Genomic DNA, 23,675 nt, shown 5'->3' with positions numbered 1-23,675 from the left:
CTGAGTATGAACCTCACCACAGGCTAGTTGTTGGAACATGATGCAGCGGGCAACGGAACTATGGATGTTTTTTTACTTGCTTCCCTCTGAGCCTGGGTAGTTCAGTTGGTAGAGCGACGGTCCCGGTATGACCGAGGTCGTGAGTTCGAACCTCACCACAGGCAGATTTTTCTGGTGGCTATAATAGGCTTTCTTAGTAACCCTTTCCTGTCCCTTGTATATCTAATCAGTTAGAATTACACGACTTAAAGTATTGTTTTTATGATTATTTTAATCAGCTTGGTCACAAGACAATCATGGTGAACTGCAACCCTGAAACAGTGAGCACGGATTACGATCAATGTGAGCGACTCTACTTCGAAGAACTATCGCTGGAAACTGTTCTTGACATCTGCGAAAAAGAAAACCCGACCGGGATAATCCTGAGCATGGGAGGCCAACTTCCCAACAACATCGCAATGGGCCTTCATCGACAACAGGTCAACTATTGCAGTGAATAAACTATTTGCTTCCGATATTACATTGACATTTGCTAAATGAGGACTTCGTAAAACGTGAAGCTTTATCGTTCGTTAAACAAGTTTATTAAGTTGTAGGTTGGAAACGTTTCCTGGTTAGTTAAATATTTCGCTTTCAAATCAACAAGCATCGTTTGTTAATTAAGTTTTACTAAAGCTGTAAGACTAAATATTTTATCGACCTGAAAGTATTTTTAATTTATTATTTCGCCTGATCTTTTCTAAGGCCCCAAATGACGAGTGTTGGGCAATACTGTGTCACACCCCCCTGGTCTGTTGTTTTAATTTTCCAAATTACTTGCACATTGATCACGTTTCGTATCTCAACTAAATTGCGCTTATAAAAATGGCCTAAAATTACGTTCTAAATCAGTGTTACGACAGATGGAAGTGATTGATTTTGCTTTTCTGTTACAACTAAACCAAAAATTGAAACCTTATAAAGTTTTACCACGCTAGTGCAATCAGTTTTTAGGAATGTATTAATAGAAAACAGTTTAAGAACCACTGGTTTAAGCAAAAAACTATTTGTTAAAATCATATTGACCCTTAAATTGTAAAAAAAACATAAATGTAAATGCAAAATCAATGAAAAGTCCAGCTCAATTGTACAACAAACGTCTGTCTAATTGTTTTTTCGTTGAATTTGCTTTTTTGTTGTTTTGGTACTTATGGTGTAAATTTATGGCAATGTTGTATTTTGTTTTATTTTCAGGTCACGGTTTTGGGAACTTCACCAGAGTCGATCGACAACGCTGAAAATCGATTCAAGTTTTCCCGAATGCTTGACAACATTGGAATTATTCAACCTCGCTGGAAAGAACTCACCGATGTAGCCGATGCAAAACAGTTTTGCGAAAAGGTTAAATGATAGTCCTTGTTGGAAAATACAAATCAAAAACAGCTCCTCTGGTTGTTTTAATTCTTTACCCACGTTTCGGCAACCTATACAAGCCGCCTTCGCCAGTGTGAATGACCGAACGCTTGTACAATAAATGGAAAGCACACATAGAAAATAATGCAAGAAAAACACGAGCAACGAAGCGATAAGAAAACAATTAGCGATAACGTTTTGGCTCTAGCCCAGTGGTTCTCAACCTTTTATGTTTCGTGGCCCTCTTTGAAAGGTTCTAAAATCTAAACACTCGTGCCCCCCTGCTTATAAAAATACCAAACATTGTGTTTAAAGTCTTTTCACTTGTTTTACTTCTACACGTTAATAACCAATACATCTATTAAGCAACGAATAAATGCACTTTCTTTCTAAAAATTTAACAATTAAGTCAATTTAATTGAAATTAACTTAGTTATTCATTACAAAGCTTGTTCTTGGATTCCTCCAAATATTTTTTATATTCGGCTCTGTTTTGTAGTGAGCCTAGCGATGTCACTATATTTGTCAAGATGATTTCTTTTATTTTCGTTTTATTAATAATTTTTTACTAATCTTGTCAAATAAGCTGTGCATAAGCTCGCTAAATATTGGCCTAAAATTGACCTTGAAATGGCAAAATCTAACCAATTAAAACTTACAACGTTGTGTAGAGCTAATTCTAGCTAGAGAGTTATATGCCCGTTGCCCCCCAATGACCACTTTGTGGCCCCCCCAGGGGGGCCGAGGGCTGCGGTTGAGAAACCCTGCTCTAGCCCTTCATAAAGTGCTTGTAGCATGCAGAGAGCATCACATCTGTTTTGATGTTCATGGTTTTACCCTTTTTTGTTTGAAAATGTGTTTGAAATAAGCGCAGGATTAGAACAATCGAGTTTGAACCATAAATTAGATGCTTTACATTTAGCTAAACCCTGAATGTAATTTTTTTTTATTATAAAATGCAGCATTTTGCTGAAATACTTTTGAATGTACAAAGAATCTCTCGCAAACAATAAAATGTTAAAAAAATATTCTCGCTTTCATATTGAATAATAACTAAATTTAGCCTCCTAGGGAACGTGTTTGACCTCAGGAGAACACATAATACTGCCACAATGACGGGGAATTCGCAATAACATATTAAATAAGCTGAAACACTTTCCAATGTGAGGAATCTTTTGCATACATTTTTGGTATTTTACACAGGTTTGTTTTTTGTACAGAACCTGATTATGCCTATTCATAAGGTGAAATATATATTTCTGTAATATTTTAAGAAATGATTTTATGTGTTATGTGTGTTTAAACACCATGTTTGCATCATAGGTGGACTATCCATGTCTAGTACGTCCTTCCTATGTGTTGAGTGGAGCTGCAATGTCGGTTATTCACTCCGAACATGACCTTGAAGAATATCTGGGAACTGCAGCACAGGTTAGTTCACTTACAACAAGCTTTTGTTGTGATATGTCTACAAACCTGTTTTAGTTAGCTTTCTAGCGATGTTAAACAGTGGGAATGAGCCAAGTCTAATCCAGACAAATCGTTTTATTTATAAAACCCTTCGGTGTGATCAAATCTTATAAATATATAAAAACTATATTTTTATGCTACACCTTTATTAATACCATCACAACTCGAAAACATGGTATAAATAATTTTTGTTTACTAAATAACTAATCCTAGGCAAGAAAAATGTTTAACTATAAAAAAATGTGATTATTATGGTAATACAGAAATGAATCGTACTGTAAATTGTCAAGGTTTTTTTTGTGTATAAATTTTCCCGCTAAACAGTAGAATCCTTTTGAGAGCTTTTCTATTTGTGAACAAACTTTATATATTAAAAAAATTAAAACAATACTGACTAACGTTCGAAATGCTACTTACTTCTGTATGGGCTTTGATATTCTTAAAACAATATTGTTTCAGGTTTCCAAGGAATACCCGGTTGTAATATCGAAGTTTATTCTTGAAGCAAAAGAGATAGATGTCGATGCTGTTGCTAAAGATGGAGAAGTTGTTGTGATCGCTATTTGTGAACATGTTGAAAATGCAGGTCAGTTCTTCACCTTAATATTTGACTCAGGGTTGGTTTATAATTAAAATTTGCACTCACAAGTCGAGAGTGAGTGTCTACCAATCAGCACTACACGACGAAATAACACTCGCCAAAAATGTTGACACGCCGGCTGCAAATTTTCGTCCTGCCAAATTATTTTTCAGTATTTAACCTGCCTTACTATAAACAGCTCTTAAATGTGTTTATTTACACAACAATTTCAGGAACTCGGACTAAATAACACTTGACGAAATATTCGGCAGTGATATGAAAACCAGCATTGAAATATTGTTAAAAACTATTTCATTTGTTAAAGCTGAAGGACTGTGATTTATTTACCTAAGCTGAAACACTTTAGAAAAGTAAGGATCTCCCGCGGACAATAAAATGTAAAAGAAAGATTCTTGTCTTCGTATCCAACGATCTTAATACTGTTTATTTATTAAAACAGATAAAACATAAAATCATTTCTTAAAATCTTACAGAAATATATATTACGCCTATATGGAATCATCAGTTTCTTAATTCGAATGAATCGAATTAAGGCGTAATATATATTTCTGAAAGATTTTAAGAAATTATTTTATGTTTTATCTGATTTAATAAATAAACAGTTTTAAGATCTTATTTACCCAAGCTCAGATTTCATAACTAACGAAAAGTAAGACGCTATTAAATACTCTTAAATTGTTTTACATCAACCTTTAAATTTCATATATAATTATTTCGTGTTTTAGAATTGAACAAAGTAACATAAAGAACAGAGTTGGAATAAAATTACTTTGCACTTTTTACGGTATTTGTTAAATCTGAACAAATGCATACCAACATATGCAAGTGCCACTGTTAACTTAGCTTAGGTACAGAGCTCATATAATATTAATTTTTGTGGTTCCAGGGGTGCATTCAGGCGACGCGACTCTCGTAACGCCCCCCCAGGATCTTAACGAAGCAACTGTTGAAAAGATCGTTCAGATTGTTTGCGCAATCGGAAGCGAACTGGAAGTTAATGGGCCTTTCAACCTACAACTCATCGCTAAAGTGGGTTTATTTATTCAATATTCTAGGCACAAAGCATTTTATAAAAATGATCAAAAATACAAACAACTCATCGCTAAAGTGGGTATAAAAAAATTAATTCTATGCGTCTCTTTTGTGCCAAATTTTTTTTAAACGGAAACTGGCATTTTACCATCGGCTTTATTTTTTACTCTTTTTTATAATTTCGTTCAGTTCCCACCCGGACGACTTACTATTTTTCCTTTTGAGCATATTATATTTTGTGTTCGCTTTTAATTGCCATTCTAGGCACAAAAAAATAAAGCTGGTTAAAACCGTTCGATAAACAATTGTTTGTTGCGATTTTGTATCAAAATTCTATATTTAATAAATTGTAGGAGATAACAAGGCTCGAAACTTTATTTTGTGTTTGCAAAATGAACATAACGAAAACACACCAAGAAGCTCATATGCTCAAATGTAACACATGAAAAAAAATCCAAGAAAAACACTTACTCTAACATTTCAAATATAAAGGCATCCGAAATCCCACGAAGGGCATTAAAAAAACTTAAGGATAATTGAATATACGAAAAACACTTTAGGACAAACTAAAACACAAACATGTACACTCATACTCCGGTGCTAAATAGACACACAGAACAACAAAATCCAGTATTTTTGCCACAAATCCAGTTACACAGGCACTAAAACGCGATTTCGCATCGTTTCCAGGAAAACCAGCTCAAGGTCATCGAATGCAACGTGCGCACCTCAAGGTCATTTCCCTTCGTGTCCAAAACCCTTGACTGCAACTTGGTGGCCATAGCAACCAGGGTGATTATGGGGGCAGACCTGAACCTCCAGGAGGTCCTTGCACCCCCTGGAACGGGGGTGGTTGCCAAGAGACCCATTCTACTCCCGGTTACCCAAAGCAGGGTCGGGGTTAAGGTACACAGCAGCATCTCTTGGTTTGTGTTAAGATTAACAGTGAGTTTGCTAAAGCGCATTTCGATGTAAGTACTTTATCATCTGTTTAATTGTGTAAGCATTCTATTACTTGAGGCCATAGGTCACTGAGCAAGTGGCGCCTTGATAATGTTTAACACAATTAGAATTTGGTGAAAATTAATTTGGTAAGATTCGTTTCTTTTGCATAAAAACTATTTCGCATTATAATCGGGACACTGCTGCTGCACCTGATTCACATTTACGATATCTTTTCAATGCTACAAATATTTAAGAAAAGTATGCTCTCGACAAATTACTATCTTACGTTGCAAATTCTAATTGGTACAAAATGCACGGATCTCTAATAACTAGCTTAATAAGAAATGTCAAATCCAAATATGTCGAGTAGATCGACATCATCTTTATAAAGACGTTTCCATAGAAGCTTGTATCACCATCAGTTAATGTGGTAATGATATTTTAACTATAGATAAATAGTTTTCAACCATTTATTTTATTTCAGGTTCCGCAATTTTCGTTCTCCCGTTTAGTTGGAGCTGATGTTATGTTGGGAGTTGAGATGGCATCAACAGGTTCGAACATTGGCGTGTTTGTTTTATTATTAGTGTTTCTCAACCTATTGGTCGCCAACTACAATTGTGTGACCGTTTAATTTGGATGGGTCACCGGCTGCAGGAGTTTTATGGTTAAATTTATTGAGATTGATTTTGAGAAATATTTCTGGAATACATAAAAAATTGTGAAAGCAACACGATGACGTTGCTCATATTTATTAAATTCGCACTAACTAATGCTTAGTTCTAATGTTTTGTTAAGCTTACAAAAAGTTCAGATTGTTGCAAAACCTTTGCTGTTTTGCTTGATCTTAAAATTTTGGTCACTGCGAAAAAACTTTATATTTAAAACAACAAAATTCGATTTTATTTAGCCATGGAGTTGTACATGATTCTGTGGGTTTTAGTCTCGACTGAGTTATGTATGTAGCTCTTGTAGCAATTACCTTTACAAAAACCTCTGTTACGTCACAGGAGAGGTTGCCTGTTTCGGCGAGAACCGCTATGACGCCTACATGAAGGCGCTATTGAGCACTGGCTTCAAGATTCCCAAGAAAGACATAATGCTGTCGATCGGAAGCTACAAGGTAACATATAAAGTATAAACACTTGCTTCTACTAAAGACCCAGAACTATTGGAGGAGCGGACATTGTCGCATCATTATTAAACACAGCATAAACCTAATGATATATAACAATATAAGGTCTATTAATAGTACATCCTTCTGGGAGGCTGGAAAATTGTTGATTAAATTATAACAATTTTGCGCTGTAGGTCAACATACCGAAATACGCAGCTGGTAACGGCGGCATTTGCATGATTTTGAGTGTTGAATCATTTAAAGTACATCATTAAAAATACCACCTTAGTATCGGGCGAGTACCGATACTTGGTATCGGGTATCGGCTCCGATCTGATATTTTTTAGCATCTCTAGTGGTGAAGCAAGTCAAGCACAATGATATTAATCAAGATATTTTCACGAAATATTACCATCTCGTTGTTATTCCTCGCAGCACAAATCCGAGCTGCTTCCTTCCATTCGAACTCTGGAAAGCCTCGGGTTTAAACTTCACGCCTCACTGGGCACAGCCGACTTCTACACAGAGCATGGAATCAAGGTCAGTTTGTATAATTATATTTTCAAAGTTTTTATGCATTTGATGTGATTAATTGACTTCTGCAAATATTTATAATTTGTAGAAGAACGTTTGATTAAGTTGAAGTCGGTTGCAAGTTAATTGCTCAAGTTGGAAAAGCCTTGTAAAATTGTACAACCTTTAGTTGTGATAAGTTATTTTGTGCGTTGGTAACCCTAGGTCTAGCCCAGGGGTTCCATTTTTACCCCGTAACTCCTTTAAAAATATTAAGAAATCAATGGCTCCCCTATTCTATTAACCGTTTGAGAATGGTCATTTTAATTAAAAAAAACTGGATTATGCAGTAACTGGTAGTTGGAATGATAAAATGATACAAATGACACACAATAAACATATTATTTTCAAGTTTTTTCATGGTCCCCTTGAAAAAGGCTCATGGCCCCCAGGTTGAAAACCCCTCGGTCTAATTAATAGGCCTACTTACCCCAGGTAAACCCTGTCTAACTTTTGCTTACCCCAGGTAAACCCAGTCGATTGGCCGTTCGAGGAAGCTGATGAAGATCGCAAGAAGAAGAAGATCCACCATCAGCATCCACCTCCCTCCTCCATCATGGATTACCTCTCCTCCAACGCGTTCTGCCTCATCATCAACCTCCCGATGCGGAGCGGAGGTCGAAGTGGGAGCGGAAGTTCAGCTCGCCACGGAACCTCCAACCCCGCTAACACCAAGGGCTACAGGTTCCGACGACTCGCCATTGAACTTGCGATCCCACTCATCACCGATGTCAAGTGCGCCAAGCTATTCGTGCAGGTGAAAATATAGAGCAGTGGGTCTTGCAAGGTCTTTTAACAAGTCTTTGGGTTTTTTATCGAGTCTTCGAGGGTTCTTTTATCAACACGGTACTAGGGAGCAAATCCTACACAGAACAGTAACTCTTTTTTTTATTTTCTTTGTCATCCCACTCATCACGGATGTCATCTCCCAGGTGAAACTAGTGGGGTTGTCCAATCGGGGTTTAGAGGAAATTATAGGCCTGTGGGTCTTTAGGGGTTATTTAAGCAAGTGAGCCTTTAATCGGGGGTTAGCGGAAAACTATCGGCCTGTGGGTCTTTGGGGGGTTTCTTTCTTTGTCTTTTTTGGTCGAGTCTTTTAGAGTCTTTATGAAAGTGAGTCTTTAAATCAGGGTTTAATTTCCCAGGGGTACATAAATGGCTACTGCTTATTTTTGCCGATTTTATTAATATTTATAAACACGTCGCACATAAAAACAAACAACAATCGTGGTTGCAACAACGTTTTTGGATCTTGATATTTTTGCATTTTGACTGTTTTTTTTAATGACTTACTGTTAGAGGAATATAGGCCTAGCTCTGTATAACCCTCAAATTTAGTTTTAAATTAGTTTCGGAAAATTTTTCCTCGCTTTATTTAAATCCGTCAGATAAAGTAGCGGTAAGAGATTCATTTTTTTTTTTCGGTTCTAATGTTCACAGTTGCTTGTATTTAGGCGCTACGAAAGTTGAAGTGTCAGACACCTTTGCTCAACCCCCATCTTGATTGCATCACATCTATAACACTGGTCAGACTGCCAGGTAAAACAAACTGATGATTAAATGATACTCTAATTGTGTCTACTAAGAGTCAGCTTTGGCGACCCACTTGTCTTCACTGAGCTTTTTGTAAGTTTACAAACATGATACATTAGAGCATAATGGTTGGAGGTTGCAGTACGACGTAATAACAATATCAAAGCCCGTACAGAAGTAGATATCATTTTAAACGTTTCGAATAACTCTTTATTCATTTTCAACATAGACCAGTGCCTTCTCTCTATGTTGAAAATGAATAAAGATTTATTCGAAACGTTCAAGATGAGACCTACTTCTGTATGGGATTTGATACATTAGATTTATTAAGGTCGGCTTTAATAAATTTAGTTATGAAAATTTAGTTATAAGGTCGGCTTTAATAAATTTAGTTATGTCTTCGTGTTGATTCAACAATCTTCTAATTATTTGAAGAAATCTTGTTTGGAATTAATTTGAAGAAATCTAATAATATAAACTACTGCAATCGGCGACCAACTAAATTAAACAGACACCCAATTCCAGCTGTGGACTATAGATTCAGAAAAACCGCTTCTTACTGATACTTGATATTTGTTCTTTATAAATGACCTTATTTTTTTAATTGTAAATAGGGCGATCAGGTGGAAATATATATAATCTCGACAAGCGTTTGCACAACCGTGCTTCTTTAGGTCAAAGTAGAAATAAAAGCTATTAAAATGCCTGAAGTAGAAGCACTAGCATTTAATTGATTTCATTTCTACTTTGATTTGATGAAGCACGGTTTGTGCGAAAGCTTGTCGAGATTATAATACAAATTGTTGTTATATAGTGCCACCTGATTACCTGATTTCAAGATACGTAACAAAAGCAGTATTTCTAAATATAGGTTCTATTGAAACGATTATTTTTTGATTGATAGTGACCATTGAACATATCCTCAGTTTATATGACGATATGGACAAAAATATGATTTAAAATTGAGGAAAACATAGGTAAGCTATTTTCTACCTTATTGATATTTGTGTATTTTCCCCAGGTTTGATTGACGTCCACGTTCACGTCCGCGACCCAGGGGCGACCCACAAGGAGGACTGGATCACTTGTTCATCTGCCGCTCTCGCTGGAGGAGTGACCACCATATTCGCGATGCCAAACACAAACCCTGCCGTCGTCGACCAAGAGTCGTTTGAAATATCGCTTCAGGTAAAGCGTCTGGTCATTCAAATTGTAGGGTTGTTTTTATATATATTAGATATATATTTTTATGTTATGAAAACATTTTTTTTATAATTGTTCTAGGATTGTATCGTTTTTAAAATTTTGTATCGTTTTAAAATTTAAGTTTTGACAAATTTTAAGGGAAGCACTTTTTGTTTTTTTATTTTGGCGATGAAAGTATGATAAACCTGTACCTTATATCCAGGGCTGCGGAGTTAGTTAAAAACACCCGAGTCCAAATTCCGCCAAATGTGATATTGAGTCCCGAGATCGGCTCCGACTCTACAGCCTGCATTCCGCCTATTTACGTAACTAAAATAACGTGTATAGAACAATCCACTCATAGGGGTGTCAATGGTGTCATATAATTCACAATATGCCATTTCACTTTTACAATTTACGGTTTGTTGCCTCATTAGTTTTAAAATTTGGTACTGCGCATGCGCACGTCGGACTCTGGTAGTTTTAAGGGTCTTCTTCGACTCCGACTCCAACAAAATAAACCGACTCCGTTGAGTCCCGAGTCCGACTCCGCATCCCTGCTTATTGCTAACGGTTTCTTATAGTTGCTTTATTATTTGAAGCTTGCTGAGACCAAGTCGAAATGCGACTTCGCCATATTCGCTGGAGCTTCTTCCACAAACGCAACTTCGGTCGCTCAACTCAGCTCACGCTCAGCTGCACTTAAGATGTACTTGAACGAAACCTTCACAACTCTGAGGATGGACGACGTCACATGTTGGATGGAGGTGGGTTGCAGGACTACTAGATTATTCTAGTTTTCTAAATCAATGAATTGAAGCAAAATGCGATTTGTTATTAGTACACCGAAATCCTTCGCAGAATCAAATTAGGATTGCTTTTTTAAGTGATCGACAGAATCGGTTAGCCTGCGATGACTTTCGGTGTACCAATGATACGCAAATAATGATTGGTCAAAAAGCGAAAGGGATTGATGTTTCAAATGTATGAGGTCACCAGCTGGGTGGATGTATGTTTTTATTTTACTCTTACTTACAACTTCGGTTTTATTTACATCCCGGCTGCTTTTCCCCCTTAGGTGCTGTTTATATCTTACAGTTTTGCCGAAAGCGTATAAACTAAAAGTTTTGATTAAAATTTATTTTCTTGGCTTTTCACTTCTGCAGAGAATTGTTTCAAGTTGATTTTGATTAATTCAGAAATGATATTGGTTTGTATACTCTCTATATTTATTATAATAATATAATATGTCAGGTTTTATTGAAACGAACAAAATTGGTGTTGAAATTGTATAGTTCAATATTTGTATACACCTTATTTAAAATACAACAATATAGTGCTTTGGTCAGCGAAGTATTTTTTAGTTTTAAAAACGTTTTAATTTAATTAAACGCTTGTTAAGTAGTGTTTAATATGAATAACTTTAAACGTTTGTATATTTTCATGTTTTTTTGCAAGTTGTTGTTATAATCATAAGGAATCGACCCCCTAACACAAATTTGAAGTAAAAAGTTTAAAGTAATAAATAAAATATTAAAGTAAAAAGGGATACGATATAACCAGTTCTTTCGGGTTTTTTCCCTTTTTTATTTTTTCACGTGTTTTTTGGATTCGTTTTTGTTTCGTTAGTTCTATTTTTTTACGTTTTATTTTTGTTTCGCAGCACTTCGAGCACTGGCCGAAGAGCGCCCCCTTGTGTGTGCACGCGGAGGGCCGGACAGTGGCCGCGGTTCTGTGGTTGGCCGAAACCTACTCGAGGTCTGTCCACTTCTGCCACGTGGCAAGGAGGGAAGAGGTACCGTAGCAAACACCCATGATTTGTACTGTGTATGGTACCTGTGATTTGTGGTTATACAGCATTTATTTTTATGAGTGCCTAATAAAATAGTTAAAATCAGGGATGCTTGCATAATACTAAATGTATAACTTGCCCTAAAAACAAAAACACTAAATATATAACACACAATGTTATTTTGATAGCTGTTAATAAAAAAATAACAAGAAGAGTCGTCGTCTTCTGGTTTATTAGAGTAGCGTTTTATACTGACTTGAAATATATCCAGAACAAAACAATTGTGTTTAAACTTAAAAAAATAGGAAATAAACGAATTATGTCCAAAAAAGTGTTAATGTAGGCTACCCAAAAGCTAATACATGTTTATTCTTTGTACTAAAGTTGTATTAGGCCTGTTCCTTAAATAACTTTACTTTCTATTTTATTTTATTTGTATTTTTGAAAAATAACATTTATACGATTACGAATACTTTTTTAATCACTTTTATGCGCTATTTTTTAGTTTTAGTGCTATTTAATGTTTGTAAAAAAGACGAAACATTTTTGTGACTGTATGAAAAAAATGTTTTTATAAATGGCCTATACGATAGAAATATTTTTATGAATGACCAGATTCTACTGATCCGTGCTGCGAAGGAAAGGGGATTACCCGTGACGTGTGAAGTGTCCCCCCACCATCTATTCCTTAGCGTGGACGACTTGGATCATATAGGTTGTGGGTTCGGGCAAGTCAGACCTCGACTTCAGGCAAAACTGGACCAAGCTGCTCTCTGGGAAAACCTGGACATCGTGGACTGCTTTGCAACTGACCACGGTAACTAGAATATTGTCCGATACTTAAATTATTCCGATATTGATGCCCGAAATTTTATACTACAGTATCGCGGACCGATCCGGCACCAAATTACGTCATTGACATAGCGCAGGAGCGTCAATAGTTAGAATTAAAGTTCTGTAAAATAGAAAATTAACTTCTGTATTGTAGGTTTTACAGCGGGGTCGGGCAAACTACAGCTCGTGAGCCAGATCCTTGTAAATAATCCGGCCCGCCCTGTTAGAGTTTTAAAAAAACAGTAGGGTAACAACATATTTCAACCATACAGCAAATTTGTGCCTAATAACCTGGAAAAAATACCATTAAACGTTTCAATTAGTTCAAGAAATGCTGATATAGAACAAATATTGTTATAACTCTAAATCAGGGGTGTCCAACAAGCGGCACGCGTGCTAAATGTGGCACGCGACCTAATAAAAAATGGCACGCAAGCCCTCCCCAAAAAATACTAAAATTGTTATTTAGCCAATTGCCCAAAAGCTCAATTTGTTATTTAGCCAATTGTCAGAAAGCTCAATTTGTTATTTAGCCAATTGTCATAAAATACTAAGTTTGTTATACAGCCAATTGCCATTGCGGCAATCACGACAACCAACAATTACTTTTGATATAGTAACATTATACTGTGTGGAGGCTAGCATTCACATAATATTATATAGCTTGGTGGGAAGAAACAAAAGTCAGCTCACCGAGAGACACTTTGATGTAGTGATGCGCATTTCTACTAGACAGTTTTTTTTTCAAGTTTAAATAAACGTTCTTATTTTTGGTAAAAAAGCGCTTTTATGATTAAAAAGAATTGGTTTGGTTATGAAACTTTGGCACGGGAAGAAGTTATAAGATAAAAATTGGCACGCCGGCATGTTTGAGTTGGACACCCCTGCTCTAAATGAACCAATTCTTTTAAATGCGCATATTTTTGAAATTTAAAAAAAAAAATGCAATCCAACTCCAAGCCATACTTCTAAACCTTAAAAACAATAATTTGTTAAAATTTACACCCCAAGAAAAAAAATCTTTAGTTTTCCACCTCTTCATCTGCACTTGAGTTATTTCACCCTCTTACCATCAATAACCAACTTATATTTCCACCAGCCCCTCACACAGCTGAGGAGAAGAAAAGTGAAAAACCACCCCCGGGTCTACCAGGGTTGGAAACGATGCTACCTCTACTCCTGACCGCGGTGTCAGAGGGAAGGCTCACACTACAGGTAAAAATTCGTGGTTGAAAAATAATCAAAAAGGTTAAACTTAATACCCTACTTACTTTACAGGTGAAAATTCCTGGTCATGCTTTTGACTTTTGAAGTTATAGGGGTTAAACCTAATAACCTTTATTTTTTGTTTGACAAAAATGAACCATTTAAAATTTACATATGATAATGCCATTTTTGTCGTAACTGCTTAATCTGTATTTTGAACAAAGTTTTTTTGATATTTTGTTAACTTCTGTGTTTCTTTTCTGTTCTTTTTTTATTTATTTTCCGTATATTAAATTCTGAGCCGAACTTCATTAACTTTTAAACGAAGGAAAAAGCACCAAAACTGTACTGAGCTTAAATTAATTGTCGTTCAGTTTAAAGATTTAATTTTGAATTGCCTCTGCAAACATTTCAGTTGACTGTGACTTCATTGAGGAAATAGGCGATGGGCGGGTAGAATTAACTATGCGGGCCGGATAGATTGGTGGCCTTTGTTCTAAAGATTAATCTCTTCTTTCAACCTTTACACTTTCTCTTAATTTTCTAGGATATAGTAACCCGAGTTACAACAAACCCATGCAAGATCTTCTTAATTTTTACCTTTCTCTAGGAAATCATAACCCTATCGCCCAAAAAAATAAAGTTTTTAACCAACATGTCAACTTTTCCTCATTTCCAGGACATAGTGACTCGACTCCAAGATCTTCCCAGTTTTTAATTTCCCCTAGGAATAAGTTTTTTGTTTTGCTAGTGTTTTGATTTCAGTATAGTTATAAAAAAGAATCACTCCCCCTAATGTTTTTTAATCAACATGTTAACTTCCCCTTAATTTCCAGGACATAGTGACCCGTCTCCACACAAACCCATGCAAGATCTTTTCAATCCCAGTCCTACCCGAGTCGGACACCTACATCGAGGTGGACATGATGGAGTCCTGGGTAATCCCCAAAGTACCTAAGTTCTCCAAGGCCGGCTGGACCCCCTTCGCTGGGCGCAAGGTCACCGGCAAGGTCACGAGGGTGGTATTGCACCACGAGGTGGCCTACACTGACGGACAGGTTCGTTTGTCGGTTTTGAACTAGTGTTGTAGTTACTAAAGGGCGCTTAAGTCATTGTTTTTTTAATGACTAGACTTAGACTTAAGTCTTTAGAACAAGTAACTTGACTTAAGTCTTGAGGACTAATGACTTGACTAAGGCTAAAGTACTTTGGGTAAATGACTTAACTTAAGTCTTAACAAAGCATGTTCAAAGTAGAAAAACGAATCCTTGGATAACAGATCACCTTTGTTTACACACAATGTTTTAAAAACTGTTTTTAAAATAATCGTTTTTCTATGTTTTTAAAAAAGATCATTTTTATCACCAGGTCTTAGTGAACCCTGGGTTCGGTCGCAACATTCGTTCCTCGAAAGAAAATGAGGGTCTGCTGAACCTGAGCGTCAAAGTACCCGAGTTCACCCCCCAACCAGCCCCAATATTAAGCCCCAGGGGGCCAGAAATCAGGCTGGGACTCCCCCCTAAGGTTCACAGGGTGTCCGAGATGCCCCAGGGGTTACCAACCCCCTTCGGAGGGGGCGATGGACCCCTAATACCCCCGCCCCAAGGCACTCTCACCCCCCTGCTGTCCACAGCACCCCCTAAGTTAGGGGTTAGTGGGGGTGAGGTTGGGTTGGGTAAGGACCCACCCACCCACGGTCTAGCTGGCAAACACGTTTTGTCAGTGAAGGGATTCCAACGTGAGCAGATGCACCATTTGTTCAACACAGCTCACGCGATGCAGGTCGCTGTGCAGAGGGGAAGGCCACTGGATCATCTGCTCAGGGTGAGTGGGTTTATTTATATCTTGAAAAATGTAGCGTCGTGTTTATTTCCATGAATCGCATCAAGTTAAACTCATTGGTGAAATTGTGTTTTTTGCTGACTGATTTTTTTTTAAATTACCAAAGTTTAATCTGAGTTTTACAGATTTATGAGGATTTTTGGTGTCCAATATTTGCTCTGTGTAAACTTTTTAAACTAATGATCAACAGAGAATTTTAAATACCCTACCACCCACACATGTTGTTGCAGTGGATATTGAAGGTTAATATAAAAAATAATAAAATCAAATATGAATTTTCTGGTTTACAAGTATTTATTTGTGCTATATTTGCCTTGCGTAATTTTTAAACCAATGTTGGCTAGACATCTGCGATTTTCGTACTCCACATATGACATATGTTAGATGTTAGTGCTTCATACTTACATGTTGTTTCAGGGGAAGGTGCTTGCCACTATGTTCTACGAGGTAAGCACAAGAACCGTTTGTTCGTTCCAATCAGCGATGTACAGACTTGGTGGGTCGGTTATCTCAGTAGATGAGCAATCGTCATCGAGCAAGAAAGGAGAATCCCTCACAGGTTCGTAGTAATTATACCACATTGAATATCCGGGCGCGAAAAGAAAGATAAACAATGGAACAGCTTTCGTTGTACCACAAATTTATTTCAGTCACAAAAGTAAAAATCTACCACATTTAACTCTAACACATGCAATGATAATCCAATCTTTCTGCATGTATGTGAGTTTTTTTAGGTAAACGATGGTTAGAATCTAGGTTTTAATGATACAAGTCAAAATCTAAAGTTTATCAGCGGTCAGTTTCATACTAATTTATTTACATTGTTATTTTTTAACCCCTGAAAGAGCTTTGCTGATCCACAGGGGTTCGATCGAACGCTGGTTAAGAACTATTTTGATTGTATTTTAAATAAAAGTAAGTGTTTTTTGTAGAAAGGTTTGGAGTCGAGTAATCTACCTTTTGATTTCAAACTAACAGCTCATAAGCTTATAGCAGATGAAGTCTTTGCCAAACTATACCATAGTGGGTTTCTAGTTGGAAACACTGGTAGATAAATGTTATTAAAATAGGCCCGGTTTAAAATGTTTTTTTACAAAATGATTGACGACCCCTAATACCGAGCAACATGTTTCCCCTTGTTTACTTTTTTTCTGCCGTCTTCCTCAGCAGTAAATATACAGGAATTATACACTTATAATCAGCGCCTTCTTACTATGTTAGATATAAATAAAAAATTATTTGAAACGTTCACAAAATGCTACCTACTTCTGTTTGGGCTTTGATATTCTTCTATTTTTACCTATATTTGTTACTATTCTTCTTACAATATTTTTACTACCTCTAATTATAACCTCCAGCCGTAATTATTTGAGCAACATAAACATTTTTTTCAGACTCGGTCGCGGTGATTTCCCGCTACTCTGACGTAGTAGTGTTACGTCATCCTGAGCCCGGAGCGGTGACGTCAGCATCACGTCACTGCGCTCACCCAGTTATTAGTGGGGGCGATGGGGCGGGGGAACACCCTACTCAAGCGCTGCTCGATGTCTTCACCATAAGAGAGGAACTTGGAACTGTTAATGGAATGACGGTGGGTTGTGGGTAAAGAGGGGTTGGATTGGGGGATAACTGGGGTTGTAGGGGTGAAAATGAGATGCTATTAGCTGTGAGGATTATAAGGGTGTCCTATACTTACAATATCAACCCTAACTATGAATAAAATGACGGTGGGTGGTGGGTAAAGAGGGATCGGATTTGGGGCTGATTTGGGTTAAGGGGGGAAATGAGACGATGGACTAATTGGGGTGCAGTTAAGGGTGACTGGTAGGGGCTAAATGATAGGGTGTTTCAAAAAAGGGGCTTTTCCGGGGTGATTGGGTTGGAAATAAGGTAGTTGGTATTTGAATTGTTGGGTATTTCCTGGTGTTAAGGGTCGTAATAAAGATTTGTGTTTAATTCGGGATATTTTATGGACGGCAGTGGTATATGTTTGGAGAGGTGGGGCCAAAAGTATTTCAGTTGTTAGGTTAGTAGAAGTACTAGGGTTAAGACTTAGTTTTGTTCTAAATGCAAGGTTAATAGGAGGTGTAGAGGTAAAACTGGATGTATTTGTAAATCGTTTGTTCATAAGGACCCTAAGCCTGTAATTGGGGTATTTTCCGTTTGTAGAGGTTGATGGGGTGAACATTGAGGTTTTAATAAGGTTAATGGGCTCTTGAAGCTTTAAAAACTTCGTATCTTTGAATTATAAGGCTTATGTTACAAGCTTTTTATAAAACTGTTTTATGTAACCTACTGTTTTCAAATTGTGATTACCAATATTGAAGTACAAGGAGAAAATCATTGAATGTACACGAATATGGCGTGGGCCTTTTGCTGGGGATTATTTCTGTAGTTGAAAAAATAATAAATATTCTGTTGTTGCCAGTCATTTTTTTAATTCGCTTCAGGAACGTGGTCCATTGTGTTTTTTCTTTATTGTCTTCTTGGTATATAATATAGTTTTAGCCTATAGTTGCAAATTGCAATAATATTGCCCTGAAGAAGATGGCCTGAATAGGTGGTCAAAACGTTGGTACTTTAAAGAACAATTTTACAATTAAAAACTTATTATTTCAGCTATTTTTGCCGAATTTAACATTTATTTTCCCCAGATTACGATGGTTGGTGATTTAAAGCACGGAAGAACCGTCCATTCGCTCGCCAAACTACTCGCACTTTACAGAGTCAACCTTCGATATGTGTCACCTGAAGGTCTCGAGATGCCCAAAGATGTCGTCGATTATGTGGCGGCTCGACAAATACCACAGGTTACTAGACACAAAATGGACGTCGAAATTCCATAGAATTTACTTTCAGTATTGCCAAATTGTTAAGTGCTTGTTATGTAAAAAAGAAACTTGTAACACTGGAATTTTGTTTTCGCAGAAGAGTTCTACTTTACCTAAAAAAAATGTTTTGCAAACTCGACTAAATCAAATTTCCAGATAGGAAACAGAAAACTTGAATAAACACAAAAATATTAAATAGATTCCAAGTTTTTACCAGGATTTTTTCCAGTCTTCCTAAGTTGTTGGCTGCAAATGATATACAAATTTAACCTTTATGCTCGGCTGTATGCAACTGTAGTTTAGCAGAAAAACCTCATCCATTTTTTAGAACTTTTTTAAACCAGTGTCTTACTTTTAAAACAAAAAAAAAAGGCATTTAAATATTAAAGTTAAATGAAAAATTAAATAACTCCTCTATTTACACTTAAATGTTTTTTTATTCAATTTTATTACCTTTTTTTAGGCGATTATTTTACTTTATATCCTGTTATTATACGTGAAAGCATTAATACTTTTTATCAGAAACCATAGTTCTTTCGATAAGGCCTTCATGGACCCTCACTTCATACCCCTAATTGATCTACGGAACTTAGTTTAAAACCCCAAGTTCGGGTCGCGACCCATGGGTGGGGAAACACAGCTTTAGGGACTTAAATTAATAAAAATTTGCAGAGTTGCAATATTAACATAATTCTTCGAAGCACCGTTCTAACCAGCCTCCTATGTGCTTGATCGCAGGCTGTATTTCCTTCGATCGAGGAAGCCCTACCTGACACCGACGTGTTGTACATGACGAGGATGCAAAGGGAAAGGTTTTCCTCACAGAAGCATTACGACCAGGCTGTGAGTTTCACATATATCATTCTCGCACTTTGCCAATCCTTATTTAGTTTGCAGTGTTGTAATGACAGTCATTAAGCCCGTTTATATGCACCTTTCGCGGGTAGATTAGATTAAGGTTCAATCCGGATTGAAATGTAATCCGTTCCAGTGTCGTAATTACATGGCGCGAAATTCAAGCCAGCTTGAGTGTACAAACTGCACTGATATGCATTATTACGTAATATTCCAGTAAACCTCTGACGCACAACCGATTTTTCGGCTAGGCTACTCCTTGCGGTAGCAATCTATTGCTGCTTGTTCGTTTTTATAAACCTAGAATTGAAAAAAACAAGAATTACTTGAGTTTGGTTTGCCGATGGAGTTTGGTTTGCCGAAGTATGTTTTTGACTGTATAGTGCTTCAGTTTACCTGGCACACAGAATATAAGTGCAGGAAAGTTAAGCAAAGTACAATATTTGGGTGAGGGTGGGCCAAGTATTACTATTTAAACCTACCCAAACCCGCATCCTAACCCAAATAATGTTCGATTTTGTGGACTCTAGACCAGCGCCTCTGTCACAAATTAGTATCTAACGAGTGTATGTAATATTCTTTCTTCATGCGCTAAACTTGTTGTTTTGTTTACGACTAGCCGTTCGTGTTACGTCATAATGCCCCAAAAGTGGCGTGATGTTTACTGCGTTGAAGCAGGTCATTCTACATTAAACGATTGCGGCCGTCCGCGAAACGAACAGATTAAGCGGCGAACGGATTGCAAACCACTCCTTTTGACCGATTAAGAAACGAGAGAACTTAATTCATTCCAGCACCAAAACGAGAGAGAATGAATTAACGAAACAGATTCGAATCCGGCTTAAACGTGCATATAAACGGGCTTACTGACTTAACTAGGTCACTGTTTTCAAATGACTTTACTAGAATGAAATTTATGTTAAGTTTTGCACGAAAATCGGATATTTTTCCCCATTTTAATAATAGTTTAACGTTTTAATTTTTGGTTAATGACTTTACTTAAGGTTGACTTGCTCTCATATTGACTTGAGCAACCGATGACTTGACTGGAACTTGACTGTTATATTTCGCAAAATACTTAACTTGGGTATTTTTCAAATGACTTGTTTACAACACTGTTGGTTTGAGTCTATTTTTTTTGGCTCCTAGCAAATGTGAGATAAATACGCTCAATGATAAATAGATGTAACCATTACTACATGTATTTTAAATCGCAGTGCCTAATTGTATACATTTTGTTTTATTAACAAAAAGTATACTAGATTTTTGAAAACTTAATCTTACCTAAAATGTAACTTCTGCGTTTTTAAGCAAGAAAGTAATAATGCAATTAAAATTGCAGTAAGTAAGTTGATTTTTTAAATGTGGTGTTAGGGTGTTGAAGGTATATTTTAGTTGTTCTTCATAAATTTGTGCGGCAACCCAAAACTAGTTTGAGTTGTTTCCAATTATATATTCACAAGCGATTAAATTTTTGGCATTCGAAAACCTACAAATGATCTTTGGAAAGTCTTTAAATGGCTTTAGATTTTTTTATAACTTGTGGGGAAACTTTGAACTAGTTTGAGATTTTTTCAATCATATATTTATATTCACAAAAGCTTTCCACTTACAATGAGGCAGGTTTTGTTCCAGAAAAGATGCATCTCAATGATAAGGAACTGACGATTCCAGTTTAGGCGAAATATATATTCCTTGAAAAATATCTGATCCCAAGCTTCATCCGGGTTTTTAAACTTTGAGTTTTATCGTCTTGTTTCAGATGAGCGCCCATTTTGTGTTGACCCCTCACCTTATGACCAAAGCAAAGGCGAAGATGGTTGTAATGCATCCGCTACCGAGAGTCAACGAAATAAAGTGAGTCCTTCTGCATGATACAATATAACTCCCTTAAAAAAATGCTTTACTTGGTTTAAATAAAGTTTTATTTTATTACGTTATTATCTAACTCATGTTTCAAGGACCGAACTAGTCTACCAAATTCTTCGGATAAAAAACTCAACAAAAAGATATCCAACACTTTTAAGTTGTTGTTTTACCGATAATGACTAGGTATAATGTCAGAAGCGTTTTGGTGACAAACTTTAGTAAACGACGTTGGCCTTCATTATGTGGCTTTTTCTATACTTTGCCGCAAATTTAGTCCAGTCGGACTAGGTGTTAATCACTCGTCCGGACCGAATTGCAATTTAAAAATGCAAACCTGTATAACGTAGTATGAGTATCAAATTTAATACAGAAGTAAGTGGCATTTTGCACTTTTAAACAAATCTTAAGACAATGGCTGGAGGTTGTAGTTAGATGTAGAATAAATATCAAAGCCCTTACATAAGTAACATTTTGTGGATGTTTTGAATGACACTTTATTAATTTTCAAGCACCACATAAGTGGTGCCAAAATTGTTCGACCTTAAGGCAAAAAAATGTTTTCGGTCGACGGCATTTTCAAATAAGGTCTTACTTTGGATGTGGTAGCAGACTTCAGTTTAGGTCTTAAACCTTATTATTTTCACTCACACATGTTTTTGTTGCAGGACATCTGTTGATAGCGACCCTAGGGCTGCTTACTTCAGACAGGCCGAGTATGGCATGTACGTCAGGATGGCTCTGCTAGCGATGGTCCTTGGCAAGTGCTGAACATGTTTGCATTACAAGCTGTTGGTATTTCAGGGTTCCTACAAAGTCTTTTGAACCTAAAAGTCCTTTCCAAAAATATCTTTGAAATGATTTGCTTGTTAAAAGTTTTGAAAAAACCTGTTTTCCCAAAAAGTCTTTGAATAGTTTTCAATTTTTTTTTGCTGTTTCAACTTATGTGTTTGATATGTGCAGTTAATTTTTGTTTAAAATATTTCGCTTTATTCAAAATAACTTGGATTACAATTATTTAACAAATCGGTTGAACGACAATATAATTATTTTCATCCTGTAGAAATTTACAGAATTTAAGAGGTTATATGTGAAGGACGGGACACTTGAAATAACCCTGGTTTAATGAAAAAGTAATGTGCAAAAATATGATTTCTTACACAAATTCCGAACGACATTTTGGTTCCTACCCGGTTTAGTAGTTTAGTACCCCTTTAAACGCTTAGTACAACTTTGTGTCATTTTTTCTGTAGTTGTAGTCGTGTAGTTACCTATGTTGCTTTTGCTTAAAATTATTGTCTTGCCAGTGCCTAATTTTCTGTACACAGCTCTTTCTGATTCCTGCCACACAACATTGTAACACTGTCCACGTAAAAAGTGCCATAACCTTCTTGCAACCGCAAGTTTCTGTGTGAAGCGATGAAATAAGACGATTTTTTTTGTATTTTTTGTCAACACCAGTTGTTCCACTGCCTTTTATATTTGTAATCTCAAGGATTATAAACAACTTTTAGGAATCGGACATGATGCAATTGATTGAAGTGTACCGATTTGTAAATAAACGATAACGTCTGACGATCGCGTGTTTACAAAATTAGATTTTTTATAATATTGTATAGTTCAGTGTTTTAATATTTGTTTACACGCTTTATTTCAACTTCATTTATACCAGGGTCGATACCCGATGCCAAGTTGCTTAGTATCGCATCGCGATACTTCTGTCCAAAATATCTGGCAAAAAAGCAAAAGCAATCATCAAAATATGTTTTGGGTGTAATAATAACGTTGTGAAAAAAACAAATAGCTTGCAGTCTAGCCACTCCGTGAATCTCTTGACTGAGATTTCAGTTAGATATGAGTACACTAAATCGAACTACAACCTCGAGTTTCTTAATGTTACTTATTTTAGAGTCGTACTGTTATGACGTAACTTTGTGACGCAATCTCTGAATATTGTCATGCGTTCAGCCAAGAAAATTGTTCTACTTTCAATCCTGTAGACAAGCATGCACACTATTCACTAGAAAATTACTGGTATCCTGATATTTACCTACTGCTACCAGTGTTGTTATCAAGTCATTTTAAAACGACTTAAATCCCAGTCAACTCATTTGTGAAATAACTTACGTCCAAGTCCAGTCATTAAAATAAGTAACAAGTTAATTCCCAGTCAAGTCATTATTAGAGCCAGTCAATTCCAAGTCAAAACAGTGACTTAGCTGCACGAAAGTCAGAATAACCGGGATTTGGCCAATCACAATGCCACAGGTCTGAAAAGCAAATTCCCATAACTCGAATAAAAACAAATATTATCAGCAGAAAGTGGGTAGGGTGAACGCCAAGTTGTTCAAAGTGTTCCACAAGCTAAAAAAAGATAAAACTTTTTGCTGGAAAGAACAAACAATGAACCGAACAGATAGTTGCAAGTCATTGCGAAAAACAAGCTCCCAGCATTTGACCTTTGTACCCGTCATGATTCAGCAGATTTTATGTGACGCAACAAAGACTCACACAAAAAAAACAGAATCGGCGTGCATTGTTATGTAACAAAATGTTCTTGTAAGCAGTTTGTGAGGTCACAAGACAAAACAACGATTAATA

At 36.5% G+C, this 23,675-nt stretch overlaps 1 protein-coding gene and 1 non-coding gene across 2 annotated transcripts in view; both read left to right on the top strand.

Moving 5' to 3' along the window:
• Window positions 1-22,631, top strand: part of LOC146137058 (multifunctional protein CAD-like) — a 33,608-nt gene extending 10,977 nt beyond the window's left edge. The window contains exons 21-44 of the mRNA XM_083395001.1: window positions 279-479; window positions 1,234-1,380; window positions 2,716-2,823; window positions 3,322-3,448; window positions 4,350-4,492; window positions 5,186-5,401; window positions 5,925-5,994; window positions 6,451-6,563; window positions 6,993-7,097; window positions 7,597-7,887; window positions 8,585-8,669; window positions 9,685-9,851; window positions 10,451-10,615; window positions 11,512-11,643; window positions 12,256-12,457; window positions 13,574-13,689; window positions 14,517-14,738; window positions 15,049-15,504; window positions 15,940-16,081; window positions 16,917-17,113; window positions 18,177-18,332; window positions 19,092-19,196; window positions 20,971-21,065; window positions 21,743-22,631. Coding sequence (XP_083251127.1) covers window positions 279-479; window positions 1,234-1,380; window positions 2,716-2,823; window positions 3,322-3,448; window positions 4,350-4,492; window positions 5,186-5,401; window positions 5,925-5,994; window positions 6,451-6,563; window positions 6,993-7,097; window positions 7,597-7,887; window positions 8,585-8,669; window positions 9,685-9,851; window positions 10,451-10,615; window positions 11,512-11,643; window positions 12,256-12,457; window positions 13,574-13,689; window positions 14,517-14,738; window positions 15,049-15,504; window positions 15,940-16,081; window positions 16,917-17,113; window positions 18,177-18,332; window positions 19,092-19,196; window positions 20,971-21,065; window positions 21,743-21,845 — 3,864 coding nt within the window. The 3' untranslated portion in view covers window positions 21,846-22,631. The remainder of the gene's footprint in view (window positions 1-278; window positions 480-1,233; window positions 1,381-2,715; window positions 2,824-3,321; window positions 3,449-4,349; window positions 4,493-5,185; window positions 5,402-5,924; window positions 5,995-6,450; window positions 6,564-6,992; window positions 7,098-7,596; window positions 7,888-8,584; window positions 8,670-9,684; window positions 9,852-10,450; window positions 10,616-11,511; window positions 11,644-12,255; window positions 12,458-13,573; window positions 13,690-14,516; window positions 14,739-15,048; window positions 15,505-15,939; window positions 16,082-16,916; window positions 17,114-18,176; window positions 18,333-19,091; window positions 19,197-20,970; window positions 21,066-21,742) is intronic.
• Window positions 91-164, top strand: Trnat-ggu (transfer RNA threonine (anticodon GGU)). The gene has a single exon. It is a non-coding gene; the product is annotated as a tRNA-Thr (tRNA).
• Window positions 22,632-23,675: the final 1,044 nt, after the last annotated feature.

This window comes from Ascidiella aspersa, chromosome 8 (assembly GCF_963924565.1).
Source record: "Ascidiella aspersa chromosome 8, kaAscAspe10.2, whole genome shotgun sequence".
Taxonomy (NCBI): Eukaryota; Metazoa; Chordata; class Ascidiacea; order Phlebobranchia; family Ascidiidae; genus Ascidiella; species Ascidiella aspersa.
Note: the sequence above shows the minus strand (reverse complement) of the source record. Positions and strands in the feature narration are given on the sequence as shown.